At 38.3% G+C, this 25471-nt stretch overlaps 1 protein-coding gene across 31 annotated transcripts in view; it reads right to left on the reverse strand.

Annotated features, from left to right (window-relative positions):
- Positions 1 to 25471, reverse strand: part of EPB41L2 (erythrocyte membrane protein band 4.1 like 2) — a 271017-nt gene that overhangs the window by 80073 nt on the left and 165473 nt on the right. For 16 of the 31 annotated variants that reach the window (XM_033867725.2, XM_033867723.2, XM_019951909.3 and 13 more), the window contains 11 exons: positions 24398 to 24570; positions 19206 to 19378; positions 14928 to 14963; positions 14614 to 14676; positions 12540 to 12686; positions 11093 to 11194; positions 7373 to 7540; positions 5090 to 5143; positions 4319 to 4882; positions 2287 to 2409; positions 400 to 498 (listed from right to left, as the gene is read on the reverse strand). In XM_033867725.2, the coding sequence (XP_033723616.1) occupies positions 400 to 498; positions 2287 to 2409; positions 4319 to 4882; positions 5090 to 5143; positions 7373 to 7540; positions 11093 to 11194; positions 12540 to 12686; positions 14614 to 14676; positions 14928 to 14963; positions 19206 to 19378; positions 24398 to 24570 (1702 nt within the window). The remainder of the gene's footprint in view (positions 1 to 399; positions 499 to 2286; positions 2410 to 4318; positions 4883 to 5089; positions 5144 to 7372; positions 7541 to 11092; positions 11195 to 12539; positions 12687 to 14613; positions 14677 to 14927; positions 14964 to 19205; positions 19379 to 24397; positions 24571 to 25471) is intronic. The other 15 variants (XM_073789593.1, XM_033867726.2, XM_073789592.1 and 12 more) reach the window with 15 other exon arrangements.

The raw sequence follows: 25471 nt of genomic DNA on the forward strand, positions 1-25471 counted from the left end.
TCGACACACTAGTATCTTAAATCAATGGGGGAAATGTATATGATTTGAACAACTCGGTGAAAATTTTCAACGGCAGTCTTCACTTCCTTGCTTCAGTCAGGAGAGCTGACTTGTACTTACCAAAGCTAGGCTTCCAATTTTATTAGGTTCCCTCTGCTCCTACAGCTGTCTTAAGTATAGCTATTTAGAACATATTTTTACCCCCTTGTACTTTACAAATTTGCAATTTGGATTTGGTTTAAATACAAATGTCAGTGGAGCCCAGTTTCTTGCACACTTTAAATCTAGGCATTTTTATTCCACTGGCACTGTGCGTAATAATTGGAAGTGTGAATAGGAACAAAGAAACCATTCAGAAAAGATTTTGTTGGCAGTGTACATTCCCCTGGATTGCTTTACCTTGGTGATGTGTGTGGTTGTCGTCGTCGACACGGACTCGGATGTGACGGTCTGTGCAGTCAGTAATGTGCCCGAGTCACCACCAGCCCCGCCATCAATCTTTGAAGAGTTGGGGGGAATACACAAAGCAAAGCTTAACTTCCGTTACGTTGTCAGAGAAGACCCCTCCCCATCGAACATGCAGCTTTTAAGACCTAAGGAGGCGGCAGAAGACGCTAGCTGCCTATCCTCTGCATGTCTGTAGTGGTGATTTACTGATCAGAGACTGGCTGGCATTTATAAACAGAGTAAAGTCAAGGGCTAAATGCACATGGAGAAGCCAACCCTGGGCAGAGAGAGAAAAAACAAAGAATGGACGTAGAAGGTGGGACTGAGATCTACAGGGGAGTCGTGAGAAAATCTGGCTGAGGGCCATTTACAGAAGCTAGAAGAAGAAAGCAGAGAACCAAGCAGAGAAGTTTCCACAGTGACCAGAAGTGCTGAGTTTGTTGTTTTTTTAAGCACAGGTGGGTAAAAATAAACGTTTTCTCAGATTACTAAGCAACAGAACCTGACCAGGATAGACTAAGCTTAAGCGATTTGGTTAATTGCTTATCTCTAGATTTTTTTTTAATGACATGGTTCCTGTAATAGTTTGTGCGTATACACGGCTACATGTATTTCAATACGTATGCACACGTGTGCGCACATGTGCACGCACTCTCTATATAAGTGTGTATATATATAGCTTATATATAAATCTTATACGATGTCTATATAGGGTTTAACTTCTTTACTTTGATACTAGAAAGTTCTAGAGTTTACCAAGGGAAATAATGAAGCACATTAATAGGCTAGGAGTTTATGCTAAGATCGTCAAACACATTTACCTCCAGTTTCCTGACACTGACAGGAAATAACTGGAAAGTGCAGAGTCTTTCTTACTGTAAGTTAGGAGGAGATCTCTCGAACTTGGGTCACGCATCTCTACTTCTTTACAAGGGCACTTACCACAACAGAAACACGTGAGTACACGCTCTCCTACCACATCTGTTCATAAGAAACCTATTTGTGCTTATGCGGGATCTACGCACATTTACGGAGAGCATATCTAAAATGATTTTAAGGACTGTTTCACGCATAAACGCATTACACCTTTAAAAAATATTTCGAGAGGACAGTAATCTGCCATCCTCCACCACGGTACAATCCTACTAGAACACTAAATTTCTCAGTTGAGAAAAGAGTTGTCCCAGTTTCTAAACGGTTCCATTTCGAAATGATGACTACTTTCCCCTTTTTTGTTACCCTTAAGGTTAAATATCATATTTCAAATCTTTACAGAATCAATGTGTGAATACCTAAAATCAAACACACGAATCTGATCATTATTTAGACGCACAGTATCATATTTACATAAGAATGGCGACATATGTTTTTCAGAAAATAATCCCACATGAGGAGAAGCACAGGTGTGTGTGCATTATGTGTGTACCTGTAAACAAGAGTGAGTTGAATGGCTCTGTCTTTGTGGAGTTGGAGGAGGGGATAAAAGCCTAAATTAAATCCTACGAATCCATAAATTAAATCAGATCCAACAAACTTTGTAAGATGATCTGTTTCCCAAGTGTACATAAACACTCCTGGATACATCAAGCCAGAGATGGCTCAAAAGAATAATAAGAACAACATTGGTACTGCCTGTCCTAAAAAATCACATGTATGCTTCCCCCCATAATCAATGGGTCACCAATTTTATTGTAGCAAGTTACGTTGCTGAAGTAGTTATAAAATGGAGATATAAAAAGCTACGTCAAAGTCAGAAACATAAACTAGGAGAAGACAGAACAAAAACAGAAAGACTAAGTAAAAAAGAACTCAAACAGTCCAAGTCTAGAGACTTTGTACCTGTGGAGACTCATATGTGATGGTTTTGGTCTCAGTTTGGACAATAGGGACTTCCTTGGTGGAGATTTCTGTCCTTTGTGAGGCATCAGAAATTGTTACCATCTCTGTTTTTACCACTGGTGGCTGAAGTGAAAAGGAAGGGAAACATAAATTCTAGAGGTAATAAAATAAAAGTGCTTAATGGAGGCTTCAAAAATAACTGTAAGAAATATATCGAAACACACACTCATGAACAAAAGAAAAGAATAAAAGGAAATCATCTAGAACAAAAGAAAAACACTTTCCCTCAAATATCATATATATGTGTATAGATATATATGAAGAATAAGCTAGCATAATGGCTCCCTAAATCGTGGCGGGCTTCAGATTATGATGGTCCCAAATTACTTACGTGTCAAGCCTGGCGTACAGTGATATGGAAACTTTAGCTTTAAGCAAGTAATGATAAAATTGAAAACAAAACAAAACAGAATGAGCGATGAGAAGTGACCTGCCTCAATTTTTATTACAGTTTAAAGAAGCATATAGTTTGTGTGAAGGCTGTAAGGTTTGCGTGTGTGCCTTTAATTGGCACACTTGGTCAGTAGGCTAAGATTTGCTCTTTTCCCAAAAAGCCTTTTCTGCCCTACTGACAAGGAGACCCCATTTTCAGAAAGAATACCTTCAAGCAGGATGGTTTTCAGTTATACCGGTCTAAATCTTGCAGTGTTTCTTCTGTATTACATAAGTTAAAACGTTATATACCTGTAGAGTCACTCCACCATTGTTGCATTAATGCTCTGAACCATTTAAAACATTCAAGGAGATGCCTGTTAACATTGCCTGTTAACATTGCCTGTTAACAATGCCTGTTAACACTGCAGTCTGCTGAGCGTGTATCTTTAATACACCATCAGACTATACTACTACCAAAGCACTACAGTGCTTTCCTTGAGAGAAAATTCCCAAGTGTAATTATTTAAAGAGGAATAACCTGTATATTAAATGCAGAAAATAATAGTTCAAGGCATTCAAAGACTTTCAAAATGTCTTCTCTGAAGTGAAATCGGAAGTTTAAAAGTAACATAAATCCAGTTAATTATTTCAAGACAAAGTCACTTCAAGATTTTCTACCCCATGAAAGAGAGCAAATATGGATAATCCCTCTACTGTCGGCATTGAATTTTAATCAAGGAACACTCACATGGAAGTAAATCCTCCCTCAGCATAACTTTGACTCCCAAATCAGAGACACTGCACCTAGTGACCAAGACTTAAGCTAAGAGGAGTATGGAAAGTTCTCTTTCTTGAAGAGAAAAAGGAAAAGACCCATACCCAATGGAGACAACTCACAAAACACATGATCAAACTTGCAAATAATTCAGAATTGATGAGAGGACAGAACGAGAAGAGAAGGGTATCCTGTTAGCTTCTCGCTGCCCAGAAGGAAAGCTACGTCTCCTGACCAGACCGTACAATCCCTGGCATCTAAAACCTGAAGTGCCAGGGGTATTCAAGAAATAATGTTTTCATCAGGCCAGATGCTGAATTCAGAGCATCCTGGTAATCGAAGCCTGCTGCCATTCTGAAAATCTTAAACTGGAGAGAGAGTGAGCCAGAAAGTCAAACCCAGTCGTGACACCAGCAACACACACACACTGCCCGTTTTTCAACAATACATACACAATTTTCTAATGCACAAAAAGGCATTGAGTATGAGGAGACAGTGCAACTGAAGATAAACCATCAAAAACATCCAAAAACATGCAAAGAAAATTTTCAACGTGAAATGAGAAGGGAAAAAATGACACGGCTGCTGTTGGAAAGTTTATCGGGTGATCCAGTTGTGGTAAAGACGCCGGAAACCGTGACCCGAGAGGGCAGAAAATCGACAGAGCAGGGCCTTCCCCCTTCCTCCCGTGAGAGATCAAAATCAGAATCCTGTCGGAAAAGCTGAAGGAGACCTGGGAGGACAGGAGAAGAAGAGAGGCAGGTGTGGCTCCGCCTGAGAAACAGCTCTAGCGTTGAGCTCCCGCTTGGGTCTCCCATTTACCTCTGAACAACAGATAATCTGTGGCAAAACATCAATGTCAACGGGAGCCACGTCTCCGTTAACTTTCTGTTGCTCGTCCTCCGCTTCTTCGCTCACGTCTTGCTTAACAGCGCCTTCGTTTACACTCTTCTCGGCAGGGATCTGGGGGCCCGCTCCCTTTTCCTGGGTCACTGTTTCTACTGTGCCGACACTGGCACCTGCTTGCGTGACCGCGCTGGCTGCTGGCACCGGGTCCTGCCTCTCTACTACCTTGGCTGCTGGGCCGGGTGCCTCGTCCACCTCTTCTTCATACTCTCCCTGCTCCTCCCTGATGGCGCCCTCAGGCGCTCGGCGGTGGGGCCGGTACTCCCCCACGTCCTCCGCCTCCTCCTCGCTCTCGCTGCTGCTCTCAGAAGACAGGGGGGTGGGGTCTTTCTGCGTCCCCGGCTCCACCTTCCGCATCTCCCCAGGACCATGCCCAGGGGACGGCTCTTTACCGTTCATCTCTGCCGGGGTTACTCTTTCGTCTTTCCCAACCTCTGCCTGCTTCTTCTCCTCCACTATATTCAGAGTCTCAAGTGAACTCTGCACAGAAACAAAAATGGATGAGGGGGAAACAAAAATAGATGAATAAATCAAAACGACGGCAAGCAAAATTAACCGATGGCAGGTTCATGTCATGGAGGAAAGCAAAGATGATGATGATGATGGTGGACTGAAAGGGAAGCGGGTGAAAACGTGAGCGGGATTGGACACGTCGGGCAATGGTGTTAACATGGAAAAGGGGAGAACCTTAACAGCATCACTGGCTCCGGCGCAAGGCCCTTCCGACTCAGGAGCGCATTTCTGCGGAACAAAAAGCAACCGAGGACACAGAATCAATAAAGGTTTACCTCGACACCCACCAAAACAAACATCCGACACCGCAAAGACAGAACAGCAAGAATCAACAGCTACAAAAACCTTTGCCCGAGGTCACATGAAGGACAATCCAGACAAATGCAAGAAGCTTAGGGAAGGAAACAAAAACACAAAAACTGCTAGCATCGTCCCAAAGAGACGAAATGGTTTTATTATACTTATATCTATAAGCTCCTTCTTGTTGAAAAGGTAGGGGGAAAAATGGAATTATACCAGAGCTTACTCATTATTTTAAAGTTTAAATGTTAAGACTTTTAAAATCTATTCGACAGTTTGATTTTAATCAGACCAAAAAAAAAAAAAAAAAATCCTGGCCTGAACCCCTAATTCCTAAATGAATATAGTATTAATACGAGGATGCCTTTGTTTTTTGCTGGCTTGTTTAAAAATCAGCTTTAATTGGCAAAATTATAATTGTCTCAGACAGTTATTAACATAAAAATGTTGTCATTTCAGAAATGGTTATTAACATCCCAAACTGTGCGACAGATTAGCAAAAGGGATATTATAACGTTAGGATGGATGTCAGTTATGGCTCCAAGTGTGTTCTCTTAGAATTTAGCTCCTCCATTTGAAAACTGAAATGGACCCAGTTTATCATTTGAGATGCACATTGCTAGCCTCTGCAGGCACCTACTTTGGGGGGACTAGATTTACTCCGGTTAAGTACAGGACCTAAGTGTTCAATAAATGCCTGAAGACGAAATACATCAGTAAATAACTTCCTGTGCTATAGTACTGATAATCAGGGTAGAAACTTTCTCACAAAGGAGTCTGTTTTTAAAGATTAAAATTTTCCTTATTTTTTTTTAAAAGGCTACTTTACATAAAGCCTAGCCAACTTTTTGACATTCGGGTAGCACTAATGCCTTGTGCTCTAACTTTAAAAATTCAGCTAGAGATAGTAACCCTACTTATTCAAGAAAGTATCTCGATGCTGAATGAAGAGCACTGCACCCCTGAACCCTCTGGGCAGAAACAGGCCTTGCTGTGAAGTTGCCAAGACACTAACTGGGCTGGAGCTGTTTCCTATAACGGATAACACGACCTCATGTTTATGTGCTCCAGCAACATGGACAACCACGAGCAAAAGGTCCTGAAAGGGCACCTATCAACATATACTCACACACTGTGTTTGATCTGCCCTGTTATTCTTTTTTTTTTTTTTTTTTTTTTTTTTTTTTGTGGTATGCGGGCCTCTCACTGCTGTGGCCTCTCCCACTGCGGAGCACAGGCTCCAGACGCGCAGGCTTAGCGGCCATGGCTCACGGGCCCAGCTGCTCCGCGACATGTGAGATCTTCCCGGACCGGGGCACGAACCTGTGTCCCCTGCATCGGCAGGCGGACTCTCAACCATTGTGCCACCAGGGAAGCCCCATGATCTGCCCTGTTATTCTTAAAGGCATAGTAAGGGCATGTTTTCATTGCTCAAAATTAATACCATGTAAATCACGTTACTGACAGACCAAGAGAGCCATCCTTCCAAGTTTACTGAAAACCCAGAGGTTTCAGATGTTAAACTGAAAATCTCTAAATCTATTTTGGTAAATGGGTAACATTTAACTGTACCTACTTATAAACTTCTTCATAAATAAAGATATCCAGTGATCAGAACATTTCTAAAGGAGACATTTCATTATCATTATTTTTATTACTTAACCTCAAATGGCCAGATGGGTTCTGCCCAAGTTCAGGGAATCCCTTAGGGGTCATTCCAAAAAAATGAAAATAATTATTTCATTGAGTATGGCAAGCACTTCAAATTTTTCCATATAAGCAGGATTTTTAAAATAATAAACCATCAGAAGATGTTTAAAAGACATTTAGGCTTTGAAAACTTTTCTGCAAAAAATAATTAGCTTCTACTTGGTTGAAGGTTTCCCTCCACATAACAACTCAGACTCTGGGCCTTAGTGGTTTAAATGATTCTCTGAATTTAGGCAGATTGGGGTGGAGGGAAAGGAAGCAAGAGAAACATCCAATCAGTATCTTTTCCTCGAGTCCAAATTCTGTCATTATTTCTTGAATGTTTCTCCAAGGAAGAGTTAATTGCACCAGTGAAAGAACTGGAGGAAGGGGTTCCTTAATACTCAAAAAATAAAAATCACTCTTATACGTGGCTTTTAAAAACAGGGGAAACAAAGTAAAATGCACCTCAGGCAACTGTGAGAAGGGCGAGGAAGAAAGCTTTTCAGAAGGCGCACTGGAGTTCACAACAGTGCCCTCTGCTGTCCAAGTGGTGGCTGAGGTGAAGGAGGCTTTCACGCTATCAGAAAAGCCCTTTTCACTAAACAAAATTGATGTTATCTCCTCTTCTAGGCTCTAGAGAGGTCAGAAAAGGAAGAGCAAAGAGTTAACAATAAGTCAGAACAGACAGCAGTGACCTATTGAAAGGAAAGGTTACGCAAGAAAGAATCACAGAGCAGCATAAATTGAAAGAAAGGCAAGGATTCTGAAAGATTCTGCAGCAGGCGTCTGTGGCCACTGGCCTGAATGACAGCTTTCCACCCTGCTTGAGAATCGTTGATAGCTCTAACCTACAGAAACAAGCTAAAACTCTTTAGTGTCTCACTGAAACTTTATCACAAGCTGAGCATGACCAACCCACTCATCCGTCAAACGCTGCTCTGTATATTCTCAAGGGAGCTTCTCGGCGCAGGCCTTTCTGCATAGAACAGCCTCTTCGGTGGCCCCTGCACTTGCTACACTTATTTTTGTGTTAGAGCTTCGGTGTCCCTAACCCCTTGCCTCCAATGCCCTTCCCCAGGCACTCTGGGCCTTACCAATCTTGTCATCTCTCTGAGGTCCACTTAATATTCCACGTTTTGTGTATGGCCTTCACTAACCATTTCAGCTCCTACGACCTCTCCCCTGCCCCATACCACTCTGTCTGTATGGAAAGCACTTTGACGGTAACCCACTGAAATTCCCTCAGACATGCTAAATATGCCATGGAATGAAGAAACAGTATCTTTTTTTTTTTTCCAACAAGAAATAGGTAAAGAAAAAAAAAACTCTAAAACAGGAAGACAAACTCAGAGGGGGAAACTCTGAGCAATGTGAAAATCATCTATCCCTGAAAGGCTATTAAGGCGAATTTAATCTTCATATTTCTGGCCCTTAAATGACAGTCCTTAATCTGCCTGAGGGCACAACAGGTAAGCTGGGGACTATCCCAGGTACCTAGAATGCCAATGGTTAAGAGTCACCATGAAGCTCCCCCTCACGTCAGATGTGTGCCAGAATTACTTCCTAATAAAACCCACTGCTCAGAGATCTTAAAGATAGATAAATGAATGAATAAATGAATGGCATTCTGGGATGCCCCTTGGGACAGTGCACTAACTGGGGTGAAGGGAAGGTACGACCAGATGAGGAAGGTGAGGTGCGTAAGCACAGTACTCAGGAGAGAAAACCAGCTTCTGGACAATTTCACCTTAATTACAATCTCCAATAATTACATCATCCCTAGGGTCGGGTGGGTGGAGATGGTGTCCTAGCCGGTCAGAGATCACTGGAGAGTTGAAATAAGTGCCATGCATCTAATTATTCAATAAAATATCTCCAAAATTACCTTAAAAGTCCAGTGTATGTAATCTCTACTAGACTCAGGAGTTTCTATATAAAATATAAACTCATATTTTATACAAGTTCAAGTGTGTCATAATTCTCACAATACATAAGAGGATATACAATAGTTATTTGCCTATTAAAGACTAAATGATTTGGTTTCCAATTTTCTGCTCTACTCTCAAAATTATTCATAATGTACTGAAACCATTTTGAAAGTTTCATGTATTGATTTCTAGACAAGAAACTATTACTGTTTTTTTTAATCTATAAAACACATATTACAGACATTTGGAAAACTTGGTCAAATTATACTCTTATGCATAATTTTTTATTTTACATTTTTTAAGGACTGCAATTTAAAGATAATCAGGACACCCTGAAAAATCAAGTAGCAAAATGAAGATGTAACAAAGACAGAAATTTAAAAGATATTCTGTTAAAAGTCAAAACACTCCAGCAGACTTAACTTTCAACTAATAGCAATGATGTGTTATTTGGCGCAGGGCGGATACAGTGTAAGTGGTCAAAAAATGTTTGTTGGGTGAATGGATGACTGCAGTTACAACAGTCCATATGTGTGTTAAGTACGTACGTACGTATTTTCCTGCATGTGCTGGAGAGGAAAAGAATAAGAAAAAAGCAGTAACTTCAAGCGTAGATAAACTGTTTAGGAGCTTAACACTGGATAAATTCCAGATTTAAATTTCACATAACATCATTTTAACGTTAACTTCTACAATAACGAATGGATGGTTTTCATTGTACATGGTTTATATTGTACACTCCCCTAAACGATGACATCCAGAAAAAATGATCATTTTAAGCACTGTCACCAAAATCCCAAAGTTCCCTACTGCAAGGACATCACTTTAAATTGATCAAATGATGTCATCTGACTCGCTTCTAGGAGGACAGATTTTCAAAACTATGTAATATTTCAAAGCATATGATATTAAAGTCATCATTTTACACGCAAAGTCTGATTGGCTTTGGATTTCAAGCTAACCTTTAAAGTATATAAAGATGTCACTTGGTTTAGCTTTATGACGTTATGTTTCTCATTTGCAGTGTTCCAGAAATATTTCATCTCAACCAGATCTCAGATTCTCTTAGTACAAGGCTTCATCTTCCACTTAATCTGCCTCCCCCACCATCCCACTGTATGTTCTGATGAGTAATACTCTCTACCAACTAACAAAATCAGACTTGGTGGAAGGGAAACACTTCCTCCTTATTCCAATCTGTGCTCTCGTTCCCATCCCCTATAATCCATTCCTCAACCAGCACCAGAGGGGTCTCTGTCATACACGTGGGATTATAGCACTACTCAGCTTAAAGCTCTCCAATAGTTTCCCATCACTCCTATAATTAACTCCAAATTGTTAATACGTTCTTGAAGATCCTGCCAAGATCTGGAGTCTGACCTCTTTGACTTTTCTCAGACCTTGTCATTTGGTCTTTCAGTCCTTTAAATCAATTCCTGTCTTGGGGCTGCATCTGCTCTTCCTTACACATGGAAAAAACTTCACACGTCCACCTCCTTCTCATCACTAAGGCCTCAACTCAAATGCTATCTCTTCCCAAGCCTTCCCAATCACCTTCTAACTCGACAAGTATTTCATCTCCTTAATACTACTTAGCGCTCCAAATTTTCTAGTTACTAATTTGCACGTCTGCTATCTCCTCCACTAGACTCTAAGCATTCTAGTCCCAACAAACAATAAGCTGACCAGCTGGCTAAGCAAAATCACTAGAAATAGAATAACAATGTAAAAGCAACGGAAAGCTAACTTCCCTAGTGATGCCAGATATTTCATATACGCAGGAGCACAGAGAGATCCGAGGGGCTGCCTGCATACACCAAAATCTTTTAGCCCGTTGAAAATCTTAAAAAATAAAAATTCAAAAGGTTTCCAAATGCAATTAGAACGGTAACCTAAATCACACGTAATTCTTTACTCTAACACCACCACGGTGTGCGTTGTACAAACAGTGCATTTTCGTGTGAAATCATGGTTTCCCAACTGCCAGCCACATCCATCAAAATAAGGGGCCATTTATCACCTACATCGGTTGAGATGTCTGCATTTCAAATTGTGGATTTTCAAAGAAAGTACTTTTGCAATATGGTGCTTCTCATCTAATGATCCTATGTTTCTATTTTACTTTTTAAGCACTCAAAAGTTTATTTTAAAAAATTTAGGTTGATACACAAGGAAAAAGGAGTATCTTATGGCTGTGGACAGAAATAAAGGAAGAGGGGAAAAAGCAAGAGTAGATCCAAGGATGCAAGGTGAACACCTTGTCTGCCTCCTGGGCTTTCTCTTCAACTGTCCATGCGGCCGCCATCTGATGCTTCTCCGTCATGGATAAAATATCCTTGAAAAGATGGTCTCCTTTGCTCTATTGTTTTAAACAGTAGACATGATCAACAAATAAGACAAGTACAATTACATCTATAGCAACACAGACATAAAACGACTGTGTGGGTCAGCGGAACAAACCAGATGAAGCGGCACATAAAGAGAGGACACAATCCCAGCACGTCATCAGACACTGTTTCCCCAGAAAACACAACGCTCTAGAGTTGATTCTGAAATATGGACATTAATATCTTCAGAAAAGCTGAAAATAAGAATTAAAGTTGTATACAACTTCAGAAGACCCTGCTATGGTGTTTTAAATCTTAATATTGTCAAAAGCTTTTTCAGTTTTTAGCAATCACTTTTGCTCATCTGCTTTAAAGAGCTGTTTTCCTTTCACTGTCACAAACTTAGAAATTTAAAGTAACCAACAGCTTTGCTTTTTAAGAAAAGGTGAATAAAAATAGCCTAAGAATATATAAATCAAACGCCTACAATTTGGTAACATTCAAGTCAGACTAGATAATGAATTTAAGAAGAGAGGGGTGAAAGGAAAAGAGGAAAGAGGAAATTGTAGGGTAACACCTGAACACACTTTTTAAAACTGCGTATTAAATAGAGTATGATCACTATCTCCCTCAGGTAAAATAAACGAGCCCATGAAGTTCTTGGTTGACAACAGGAGAGATGTTGGAGCATCAAAAAGAACAGATATAGATGAGAATGAAGAAATATTTGGAGAACATATTCTAAAGGCAATGCTTATAGTGGTGGCGGAGAGAAATAAACCATGGAAAGAAAAAGAATGAGTTTGGAGAGGTGTTATGGATGAAAATGTTCTTAAAGTACTAATCTACATTTCATTACTAAGAAGTTTCAGTATTAAGTTGTATAATTAACATTTTACAAGTTTTCAACAGGGCTCATCAGTCTTTAAAGCTAAATTTAGCTCTTTATCTTCACAGTAATTACCTTAAACCATTCTAAATATGGTCTACATTCCTACATCCCTTTAATCACTAATTCTTTAATTATTAAACAAACTCTCTTATTTCAGAAGTCAATAATTAACTTACTAAATACAATATACATCAGTTTCTAGGTCGCCCTACGTAATAATTCATCACTACCAATTTACTTGAGTAAAATAGTGAAACTATTCTAAAGGTATTTCGAAACCCATACAACTTACCCAAGAACTACGTCAATAAGTATTACACATTATTAATAAATATTTAGTATTTTAAAAATTATTAGCAGTTACATTTTTTTTTAAAAAGGGAACATTTTGTAACGTCTTGAGAATCAACATAATAGATTAGCAACCTAAGTTTTACTGAACAGCTGGATTGAGACATATAGCCAACAAATAGCTAGTGACATACCCCTTGTGTCTGTAGGGACAGAGGTGTGATACGTCGTTTTTCCCATTCATTAGGGCGTGGTTCGGGTGTGGATTCCATAAAATTGCGCTTGAGTTCACTAATGCTAGCCTGGTGTTTCAGTATTTCTTCCTGGGCCTTATCCAGGTCCTAGCAATATGTAACGTAATAAAGGGGAAAAAATCCAAAAGGAAAAAAACACAAAAAACAAAAAAAAACCCAAAAGGATAAAAATAAAAAATGAAACCAAAAAATAAGACAAAGTAAACTTATGATTAAAAAAACATAGTAAAGCAAGAAAAATGCCAAGTCTCAAAAGCCATATCATCACCTAGGAATATGAGTTTGTCCAAATTTGAAAATAAAACCAATGTGCATTTTTTTTTTATGATTCCTGTCTTAAAGGGTTCTGACTTCTTCTCTGTTTAGAATTGTTTAAGAAATCAGTAGAAGGAGGCTATGGAACTAATACGCAACATGGCCAATAACCCTTCTTTCTAATAGTTGGATTTGAAATGCAGCCCATGACTTTGTTCCTGCAAATTTACCTTTCTGATTAGGGTTACTACTAGAGTTGCACTCTGTAATATAATGAAGCAAGTGAAAATAGAGAAAGGTGGACTCAGAGCCCATTTGACCTGACAGGAATCCAGTTCAGAATCATCCCAAAAAAGGGGGGTAGGGGGACCAACGGTTGGCTTTTTTCAGGAAATTCAGCAATGGTTTTTAATCCTTATGGAATAAACGGAACAGCTTCCAGAGGCTGCTTCTGTTTGGCCTTTCTCTAAAATAAATGAACGTCATATTGGTTTCACGTACTTGCCAAGCACAAAAGCCACCCACATACCAAACAGTCCTTACAAAAAGATGCGAGGAAAACTACCAGGTCAATTTTCACTGAAATAGGCCCTGACAAATGTCACTTGTGGGATTTTTTAGATTGGCCCTGAGAAATGATATTTGTGGAAATAAAAGGCAGTATTCAGAAAACAGTTTTAACTGAATTTTAAATGTTTTCTTATATTTCAAAAATCATGGGGCCACCTGTGGATTATAGCTTTCAATCCCACTACTCCCAGAGAAACAGGTCATGCATCTGATTAAATGAGATATTCCATATGCATGCACAAGCATAGTAGCTCATCTATGAGCTGCTATCGCCATTTGCAAAATCTCATGAAAATCTAAAAATCTTTGCATGGCATGGAAACATGACTGTGGCTTGAGATCGGCACATTTCTTGCACTTGTTCAAAGCAATGTTACGTATTACACTTCAGAGCATTTTAGTAAGTTATGCAAAAATACATTTCCAACAGTTATCAAAGCTGCTGAAAGCAACCGAACAGATTAGTCAAATTACTGAGGATTGCAGTTCTCCACTGAATACACACTGCCATGTACTACCCAAAAAGAAGGGGGAAAAAGAAACAAAAAACCGTTCTCGTGTGACACGGGGAATACAATACATTTTACATTCCTAATTGGGTGGCTAGGGTTTTTTTCCTCCTCGTTTCTTTCTTACTTTCTTTCATTTATTCTTTCTTTTTAATCAAAACAAACCCATTAATTAGCATACTCCCAAATGGAAGATTTTAAGTGGACCATATTCCTAATTGCATGGATTTTGGCACTCTCTCGCACCACCAAAAAAAAAAAAAATTGTGGACACAGGGCCAAATGACTTAATGCCAGATCGACGAATATTTGTTCTGGTGAACGTGCATTAAGGATGGGATCATGTTACTTCAGACTCTAAACCCTGGAGATAACCCATTAGGAGAAAATAGGTTTACTTGCAGAACTTCAAGATTAATGAATAAAAAGTTTATTCATTTGATTACACAGAATTTTTTTTTTTTCCCAGTTGTCACTTTGAGAACTTATAGTAGATATATTCCTACCTAAGCCACTTTAGAAGAACAAAGCTGGACTGGTAACATGCACTCCCAAGGTGAACTTCCCCCATGCATTTCGTGCACTGTGCTTGAAAGGTGCAGGCCAGCCTGTGCGTGACCCCCCGTTCACAGCAGCCTGGCAGCCATTAGGACAGAGTTGTTTTCTTAAATTATACAAACCTCCAACATTAAATTGCTATGTCTGACATAAATATTATCCCCTTCTACTCTCAAGGAATTTTTCTGTGAAATTAAATCACACACAGGGGGGGAAAAGGCAAATAAACATAAGTGTATCAATCAGCAAGCACCAGAAATGACTCAGAGTTGGATAGTCTAAGACATTAAAATAAAAGAGGAATAAAAATCTTAAGAACCTAAAGCCACAGCGAGCAAAACTCACAAATAAACCCTAAAAGTGCTCCACCCCCCGCACAAATGATAATGGCAGGCAGCAGCTACCAGGTATGTAACTTTGGGGGGAAAATATCCACCTCCTCCAGTTGTGTTTCCTCCTCTTCCGTCTTCGCCTGGAAGTCACCCAGCAAGCAGCCGGAGAGAAGGGGAGTATTAGTGGAAATGCTACCATCAGTGCAAAGAAGCTGTATTGAACTTAAATGGTGAACCAGCATTACCAACCTTTACTGTCTGGCCCTCAGAAGATGCAGACTATTAAGCCACTTTGGTCTTTCTTCACCTACAGTGTTGCACAAATGATGGAAATGGTCTTTTGCAAAGGTGGAATGGAGAATGGAAGCTTCACTCTTTCTCAGTCCCTAGATTATGCGCTGCTTTTTAATATGTTTTGACTCAGGAATGAAAACATGAGAGTGTAAAGATGGCATAATTCAATCTGTTCTAACTTGAAACATCTAACTCAACTAGTGGTGAGGGCAAAGTGTCATGATGTAAATTTTGGCTTTCACTTTCTATCAGGGACAATGTTCACCCTATTATTTAGTTTTTTAACACAGATTTCTTTCCTTGGGAGGAAACTGGTTTATTTTGCTACTTTCATATAAAATGGTGGGTAGTTAAAAACACTCTTATATTTTATAGCCACTTTTCTTTCATAAAATTCTTTAAGCAAGAATACGTTTTCATAGTTGGACAGTTATCTAATGACCCAAAGAATTAACCTGTACATTTCAAACTAACATAAATACTGATGACTACTGACTCATGGAAGGAATAGCATAAAAGAAAAATATTGGTTCGGATACCAAAGGAAAAGAGTTTAACCTTTACATGTTCATTTATAGCAGGATTATACATATTCTTTTTCTCCTTTACTGTAATAGACAGTGTCAAATCTGAGAGTTCAAAAGTGCTTTTATTTTTCATAAACTATTCAAGCATTTTTGAGAGGTAAGCAGGAACTCAGAGTATCTTTTGATCAGCAGGGAAAAATTAAGACACACCCACTCAACAATTTGCTAAGAATCATCTTCCAATTCCTTGGTCAGCACTTAATTCTCGAAAATGTCGATCTGGCATTCTTCAGGTAACCTTCAGGAATCATGGATTCTCCCACTACGCCTAATTATCTTCACATTTTCCTTTAGATTTGCTCTAAATTTTGTGACTTATTTTACGTATTAATAGTAACCACAGGATATGGGACACTAAGTCCCCAGACCACATTTAGCAAAACAAATCAAAAAGTACTACACATGTAAGCACTGCTTAGTACTGCAGAGGTAGCCCTATATTGGGGCAAAAATCCTCGGATCAAACCAGACACCTAACTTTAAATAAAAGAACACTAAGAGGTCCAGTCCAACCTTAGTGCTACAGAGTCCAAATTTTTAAAATACTATGGTTCATTTTTCATACATATTTGTTAAAGAAAAGATAACAGAATAGTATCTTCCTTACAGAATACATGACGGTGACTCTTATATAATATATGATTTTGAGTTAAAAAAAGAAAACAAACTATCTGAACTTCATCTGGGCTCCAAATGCTACAATAATAGGGAGACAAGGAGTTTCTGAGATTAGACCTATGCATGTCAGGAGTAAAGGTCACAGATGCATCCTCAAAAATGCAAGAACAAGCTTGGCTTTCTAACAGAGAAATAATAACACTAAGGAATTCTACTAATACATATCGATTACAGTTATGTCCAGTGCATCCTAAGTTCTATATCAAAATAAAGTTTCCATCCTAAAGGAACAGCATTAACATTTATCTGCAAAATGGACAGACCCAAAACAGATTATTAAGGGCAACTTAGGTCCCCCTCTCCTTGTTTTTATGGCCTAGTATGGTTCAGGTATTTATAAAATAATCCTACAACTTTGCTCTTAACTTAGAATGTGTGGACCTAGTCAATTAATATCAGTGGAGGGGAAGTGTTTAATTACACTTATTTCTCATGTACTAAAAGGATGTGTGTGAAAGTGTAGAGATCATACTAATTTGAGGTTAACCAGTGATGGAATTTATGCACATGTTTACACTCTACATTACGAAGGGTATAAGATGAAGTGGAGTGTGGTTGACCGCACAGATTTAAAGCTCATGTAGGAGAGCCAGCAACTGCTTCCTCTTCCTCCGTTTTGTCATTCAAGTCACAGTCATAAGAAACAGTCAAGGAAGCAGCTTTTGCCTCCAGATAGTAGAGGGATAGAGCCAGAGGAAGGGAAAAGGTGAGAGAAAAAGGCACTGACTGAGACGCAGAGAGAAGGAGTCCAAAAATGAGGATGAGGGAGGGAAGGAACAAAGGGGAGGTGATGGGAACACGGTGCTGGATGTCGGTGGGGAGGAAGGAGACCCAGGCCTTGGGGAGGCTGGGGAAGGCAAGGTACCCACCATCATCGAGCAGTGAGGGGAAGCGACGTGGAAAGCGTCTGCAGAAACTGAAGAAGCGCCCGAACTCTGAACCCTTGTGCTCAGCCTCTTTTAGAGGCTTCTCGTGGGCGGGAGGACAGTCAGTCTCAGGAGGGGCTTCAAGAGGACCCAAGCCAGAATCACAAGCCCCCCGCTCTGATGTTTCGCCCGGGGAAGGGAGCTCTAAGCTGTCTAGTGTGATCTGATCGGCCTCCCCAAAGGGGTCTCCCTCCCAAATGTCTGAAAGCAAGTCCATTTCAGGGGCTGGCAATACGTGTGGGGAAAGAGATGAAGCACAGCGGATGAGTGGTAAAGGTGGGCACGTGGAAATAAGCTATTCTCAAAGCAAACCCATGGTTGAATGTGAAATTACACAGCGGATACATTCAAAGGAGAACCGAAAGCAAGAGAGAGAAAGAGGAGAGAAGAAGTGCGTTGTTAGTGAAAATGTTTACTCAGAAGGACTGTATTAACACAGTGTCATTAGAAACTGAATTAAATGATCCATTTATAAAACAGGAAAACTGGACTACTTTTATCACATACAACTTATAGGTAATAGGCTGATTTAATTATTCATTTTCAACTGGTTGCAAACGGATCCTATGCAACTCAAATAGCATTATTACTTTTGAACCCGGTCGCTGACAAACCCTGAACGCATTAGTGAAAAGGCCAGTCGTTTACCAAAAGCAGGCAGAATTTCCCTTGGAATTTAAAAGAACTTTTCTTTCGTATCACATTACCTAGGCAGAATGGAACACAGACTTTCTGAGATTCTCAGCTCTCCTATTTCTGATGTAAGTAGCCACTCCTGGGTGTCTTGGTAGCATAATCATAACCTATCCTGACAACTTTTCAGTTACTGATAGATACCTTGTTTGCTGTGATTCCTGTTATTCTAAACTAATTTTTAATCAAATCCTTTGTGGAATATAATATTCACAAATTTTTTAACAAAGGAATGAAGAGGATCTAATGGCACGTGCTACCAGAAGCATCTGTCCTTGTAGCATAAGACAGGGCCCCCAGGGTGCCTGAGCCCTCCTCTCTGCTGGGTTTGGGGGCTGTCAGTGCAGGAAATCCTGAGACACTGGCAGTTACCTCATCTAGCCAGTTCTTTATAAATTCATGTTGCATATCTTTAAATTTTTCAAAGTTAAAATTTTGAAAACATTATAAATCCACAGGATGATTTCATTTCTTTTTCATGTTTACTTCCAATGTTACCCATTCAAAAGTTGCTTTGTGCAGACATGGAAAAGAGATCTGAAGAACTCAAAGCCACTTCAAATCAACTTCTAAGTGACTATACTTGCCCAAGGTAATATAAAATAACCCCGGCAAGTTTGAAAACACAATATAGGTTACTTCTCTGTTCACTATGGTATACACACCAAAGAAGACTGAAAGCAACACACCATCTTCTCACTCAGTATTCAAAAAACAATTACTTAAAACTTTCTTCTTCATCAGTGGTAGATTATTAATGAAAAATCGTATTTTTCATAAAGACCACCTTTCTTCTTTTAAAAAATTCAAGTCAATACTACAATAAAATAATCAAGACATAGGCTACACATTAAAATTTACTTGAAACAAACCAAATATGAATTTCAAATCATCACAGCTTTTATAATTGGGGGCTTAATTAAATAGGATGATTATAAGGATGGACAAGAGATCAATAAATTACTTGCTTGTATTAAGGTAATTTACGCTGAAATATTTTGCTTTGAACACCAACCAGAAGAAGGTTAGAGACTCAGTCCAAACCGGCAAGAGCATACACATACTTGAAAAGTGGCAAATTTTATCAACACAGAACATACAATGGCTGATTTTAAGATAAGTGAGTTCTGAAACAACAAATGCAATAGACAGCCTCTTGTCTAAATACACATTTAAAGCCACGTATTCAACTAATTAACCATACCTTTCCTTCAGTGAGTTGCACGTGTGGGGTTTTAGCTGGGCTTCTAATGTCCCTGCTGCCATCACCATCTTGTACCACAGCAGGGCTCACAGCTCCAGGGCCACGTGCTGAAACCTCCCCAGCAGGGCCAGGAAAATCCTTCGTAAGACTTCGGTCCACACCACCAATCAGAGCTAGTTGAGAATGACCATACAGATTGCTTTAGGACACTTAAGCGATAAAATCTGATGAACGCCCTGCCTTCCCAGATAAACAGGCACCTTATAGACAATTAACAGAAATGGGAACACTGTTTGATCATGAAAATAATGTATCAAATAAACTCATGTTTAAACTTTTAATAAATTCTATAAGTATTCTGAATTGCAACCCAATAAATTAGACCGAGCTCTCAAGTCACAGATTTTTGAAGGATAAGACACTGATCATAGAATTGGCCAGTAGAAGGAGCTCTAAGACCAGATGAAACACCAGAGTCGGGGTACTATGTCAGAATTACAAGGTGAGCAGTATTTTAATTCTCTGGAGTCTCTTTAATCTTGCCTGAACTTATTTCTGAATCTACCTATTGCAACAAATAATTACCTAGTTATTAAAATGATTTGCTTCAATAAGTTTTAAGAATTCCTCCATAAAGGAACCTTTAATTAGAACACCAGTCGAAATTGCAACAAGACAGTAAAAGTAGATTTTAGAGAATCAACTTCTACGTTTATGTTAATATTTTTCATTTTTTCTAACCTCCCTCCTGAATGCCTCAACTTGACCTACAGTAAGTCTAATACATAGAAACCCTCTGCCTTAGCAAATCTGGCCTTATGTGTTCCCTTCGTCTATCCTACAGATGTGCAGGAACATACATCGTGTTGACATTTCTGTCACAGGGCAGATCAATCCAAGACGGCTTCAAATCTCAACAAGGCAAAGTGAGTAGCAACCGGCAAAAGCCTCTGTCCATCTGTAGTTTCTTCCCCAAAGAAGAAACCATTGAGGTCATTTCACCAGCATAAAACGCGCTTTCCTGACACAGTGTGGCTTGCTCTGGCCCCAGGCCCCTAGGGAAGCCCACTGTTTAACTTTAGGTTGCAAGCTCTTGGAGGGCAGAGACTGTGTGTGACCCACCATACTGAACTTGGGCAACACCTAGACCTCTAATCCATGTGTTACTAGAAGCCTCTTAATCCACACCCCTCACCTGCCCTGTCCAAAACTTCCTTCTTCTCAGTCTTGACTTTTTGCCAAATACACTCTCATGCTTGCACCCAGTTACTCAAGTCAGATACCCTGAAGTCTCTTCCTTTACCCCTCAACAACCAGCAAGTCCAATAGAGCCCTTGGATGTATTTCTAAATGTGGCCGCTTGCTTCCATCTCTATTTTACCACCCGGGTCCCTTTCAAGGCTTTCACGGCTCTTAACACTCATACTTTGGAAAGCCCACAACAAATCATATCAAACATTAAAATGAAGTCACATCATACATTAAATATAATTATTTTCTAGATTATTTATTATTATATTTTATATTATATTATATAATTATATTATATATTTATATATTATATATTATATTATACATCATACATTATATATTATATTACATATAATTATACATACATATATTATACATATATTATAATAACATACATATGTTATAATTATATTATATATTTATATATTATATATAAATATATTTATATATTAATATAAATATATTTATTTATTTAAATAAAATTTATATTATATATAAAAATATATTTATATATTTATATATTTATTATATATTGTATATATAATATATTTTTATATTTATAAATATATTATATATATTATATAATTATACATCATACATTAAATATAATTATTTTCTAGATTATTTTATATTATATAATTATATATATAACAAATATAATTATATTATATTATAAATATATTTTATATTTATATTATTATATATTATTATTATAATTATTTCATACATTAAATATATTTTATTTTCTAAATATAATTATTTTTCTAAAAAAAATCTTTTTAACTTTTAAAAAGATTTTAACAATTTTTCCTTGGAAAGTATATGAGTAACTCTTTAACCTATGATTATGGTTTCTAAGCGCCCATCAATGCATACTCAGAGATTTACTGCAAAATGAGAAACTCTGACCTAGAAATGGCTTCAAATGTAATGATATCAAAATTTTAATGAATATCCAATTTAAAGTTGCCTAATGAAGTTGGCAAAATATTGACCAATATTTTTATTTTTAACAATAATACTTTTGTTAAACACTTAATGATTTCAGTTTGCAGCTAATAATTTTTGTCAGGTCTTAAACCGTGTAGAACCCTGAGAAGTTTATAAGCCCAAGGCACAGAACCTATGGTGCCAATGACTAATTGGTCTACTACCATTTGAGACAAAACCACCAGGACTCTCACACCAGGAGTATTCCTGACAAGTCGGCCTGAGCTTCCTCTCTCATCCTCTCTAATTGTTCTGGACATGGCATCAAGTGATTTTTGTTTTTTTTAAAGATAGATAGCACTGCACACATATGTGCCTCTATAAGTGTGTACACATGTGTATGTATGTACAACACACACCCTTCAATGGTTTCCTAGAATAAAAACCACGTTCGGCACCAAGAGAATGTGACCTGCAAGGCCCTGTGTGACCTGCTCCCAGCCTACCTCTCCCTATCACTAGTCAGTTCTGACTGCACTTGCCTTCTTTCTGCTCCTAGAATGTATCAAGCTGTCCCTAAACTTTTGATCTTCAGACCTGCTACTCCTGCCACGGAATGCTTTATCTCCTGTTCTACTCACGGCTGCTTCCTTCTCATCCTTCAAGTCTCAACTGAAATGGTTCTTCCTCAGATATGCCTTCCTTCCCTGATGACCCAATCTGTAATGCCCGATTATACTTTCCACTTCCAGGAAATCATCAGTTCCCCTGCTCTCACATGCATCTGGGGTGTTAATGCTCTCAATGACTGATTTGCCTCCTTTCTGGCTTGAATAGCAATCTTGGAATCTCACTGTTCTAAAATAGCTATCCTAGATTAATTTTTATTTTGACATTTGATCTTTAGATATCACATTGATTTTTACTTTCTACATAATCACTAAAAGACTTAACTTGTCAAATCTTAAAGTGAAGAATATTTATGTATTTAAATAGCCTGTTTAAAAACAGGAGAAAGAAAACATAACACATATCAACAACAACAACAAAAGGTATATGGATGGTGTGGTGGGGAAAATAGAGCTCAGTACCAGGTTACAGCCTAGCTTTGCTCTGGGGGAATAAAAGAACATAAGCCCTATCCAAATAGTTCCCTGTCTGGTCATGTATTGGCATGAAAAGCCTCCTATTTCTCACAACAACACAATAATCCTTTTGAATGGCTGGCCCATCTGATGAATTACAGTGTCCAAAACACAAAAGGAAAAATAATGGATTACTGTGCCATGTTTGTTGCTTTTACTTGTGAAAATCATTGTTTTCAGATACGGACCCACTATAACCCTCTGCGCTAACTGTGCATACAAGATGGTGGGCTTCCTTGAGCACAGTTTATATACCTCAAAGAAAAAGCAGTAGTTTACTGCTCTTTTTAAGCCCTAAAATTCGCAACATGAGAGTTATAAAAACCTCATAGTTTAAAACAAAGGCTAAAAAGGACAGTGTTCCAGAAAGAGGAATGATTTCTCTCAGGCATTAAATGACACTGATCACATTTATTCAGCACTTGTATAAATTCTCTGTGACAAGGGGCAAGACTTGTGAAATATTTACATAACTGGGGACATTTTTTGGATTTACTTGGAAAAAGTACTCAGTTGTTGATGAGCTAAAAGATACTCTGACAACTATCATGCAGTACTAATTCACTAAATTTAAATCACTGCATTTGGGAACGTGGACATTTATTTGAACCACAATTTATGATTCTGTTGCACATTTTTTTCTGTGGTCTCATAAAACTATATGAAAGATTCTCCAGAAGCAAGATTCAATAACTATATGTACCAAAATGCCCACCAACAAAACTTGGGAAGTATCTGTGTGTCTGGCTGGATCTGTTTTCTAAGTTGATTCCAGGAAAAATAGATCAAGGCCAAGGAGTGTCAATCCTTCACTACTGAGAGAAGATTTTTATCTATTAGCATATCCAATCTGTTCAGTTCAGCTGATTATTTGAAACATAAGTTGTTCAAGTTCGTATTTCAGAAAGATATCAGTAATAACAATCAAAACCAGGTTTTTGCTGATAAACAGTAGTAAAATAGAAAATTTCCAATTTAGCATTACTACTTTTGTGTATATGTTTTGAGATTCATCAGCCAAAAAATGTTGGAGAACTACTTCTGGTAGAAAGGTATCCATACCAATTACTTGCTATTAGGTAGAAAGAAAAAAAAATTTTAAAGCATTCTAATATAAAATTAACCTCAGCTCTTTTATAGGAAATCTGCTATTAACCCAAAATTAGACAGGTAATAAGATATATACATAAAATGAAGGGAAGCAACATCAATTTATTTCCATGTGTAATTTATTTAAAAACTACATATATGTAGCTAAATGAGAATTCTAATAGAAAAAAGTTATACATGTCTCCCCTTGGATGTAAGAACAGATGAACACACTATATTTCCTTTTTGTTAAGCACTGTATTTAAACTAATCCTTGGAAGCTGTGAATGGTTTCCGGTATGCTAGAATGTCTGTTAAGCTTTAGTAAGGGTTTTTCAATTCAAAAATGTGATGATGCAATGGATGTTTTACGTTCCTTTGAATAAAAGTTCTATATATGCTATCACACCAAAACCCCTTGGAATTACATGTTTGCCATTACTTAACAAGTTCAAGAAATTAAGTCACATAACATATATCACGATTAAGTCAGACCAGTAAAAACATCTGTCCAACATCTCATCGACAAGAACTCAACTGATATTTGTGTGTATTTACAGTGCCAAGAAAATTTACGTTCAGAATGACAACTTCAAAACACTATAAAATTATTTTCTTATGAGTGTAAGTAATAGTATTTTATTTACTCAGGAAAAAAGAATGGTTCTCCCTCTAGGGTATTTCTGGGGATCTTATTAATAAGTAGATCAACATTTTCTGATCCCACTGGATTAGAGAAAGATTAATGGAATCCAGAATCCTAATAAGTGTGTTTACCTCCATCTAGGCTCCTGGAGACCCGCTTACTAGAAGTGCGTTCAAAGTGCGGTGCCGGCCTATCAATGAGGGTGCTGGCCTGGCGGGTCTGCGCTTGGGTACGGCCGCTGTAGCGGAACTTGGACCCCAAGGTCAGGAACTTGGCCTTTGGTGGCTGCTCTGGAGACACGAGCCTGTGGTGGAAAAAGGGAACAAAATTAGACTTTATGGATTTTTTTTTAACTTTGAAACTATATATTTTAATATCTCATTTCATTAAGTATGATTATTTGGTCCAAAAAATGCTGCCTGAACTTCCTAATAAAAATCAACATTATTTATAAACCCTCCTATATACAGAGCTTTATGATAATGATAAGATGAATAAATCCTCATTCACATATTCATGAATAATGTTTTCCTCAACCAGAGCAAAAACGCAGCTGTTTTCAGTGTATATCAAAGGTTATTTATTTGTATTAACTTAAATCATTTATATAAACACATGTGTCTGAATTCTTGCTCCAAGCCAGAAGTGCCAAGCAGCAATCCATTGCCGTTAGTAATTCTTAATATTTATGTCCATTTCTCTGGGAAAGAACGTCTAACTCAGGAATCTGTCCCATCAAGTGACGCTGTCCCATGAAGAACACCGCACAGTGGATCTGTAGGGACGACGAACACCCTTTCTTGCCAGCACAATTCTCCTGCTTAAACCCCAGGTCCGTAATGAATGAAGTACAACTCCTGATGGCAAGTACTTCCAGACTTATGTGAAAGCACGGTTTCAGTAAGTGAGCCAATCTTGTCTGGTATACAACTGAACCTATCTTGCCTTCACAGCCTGATGAAGAGCTGGCAAAACATCTTAACAAAAAAGATAATCCCAGAGCTCTTAGAGAATGTATTAAATAAGAAGACTGCAGTTGACAATTCCAGAATATGGAGAACTCCACCAAAATTTTTCCTATCATTATCCAAAGAGTGGTTTCTTAAAGGGTTCTTTACCGTTCCGAGTATTACTAGCATTTCTGCTCAACTTTTAGAAACCTTCTGCTTAACGAGCAATGAAAAGAGATTCAAGTCAAGGTAAAG

Source organism: Tursiops truncatus, chromosome 12 (assembly GCF_011762595.2).
Source record: "Tursiops truncatus isolate mTurTru1 chromosome 12, mTurTru1.mat.Y, whole genome shotgun sequence".
Lineage (NCBI taxonomy): Eukaryota > Metazoa > Chordata > Mammalia > Artiodactyla > Delphinidae > Tursiops > Tursiops truncatus.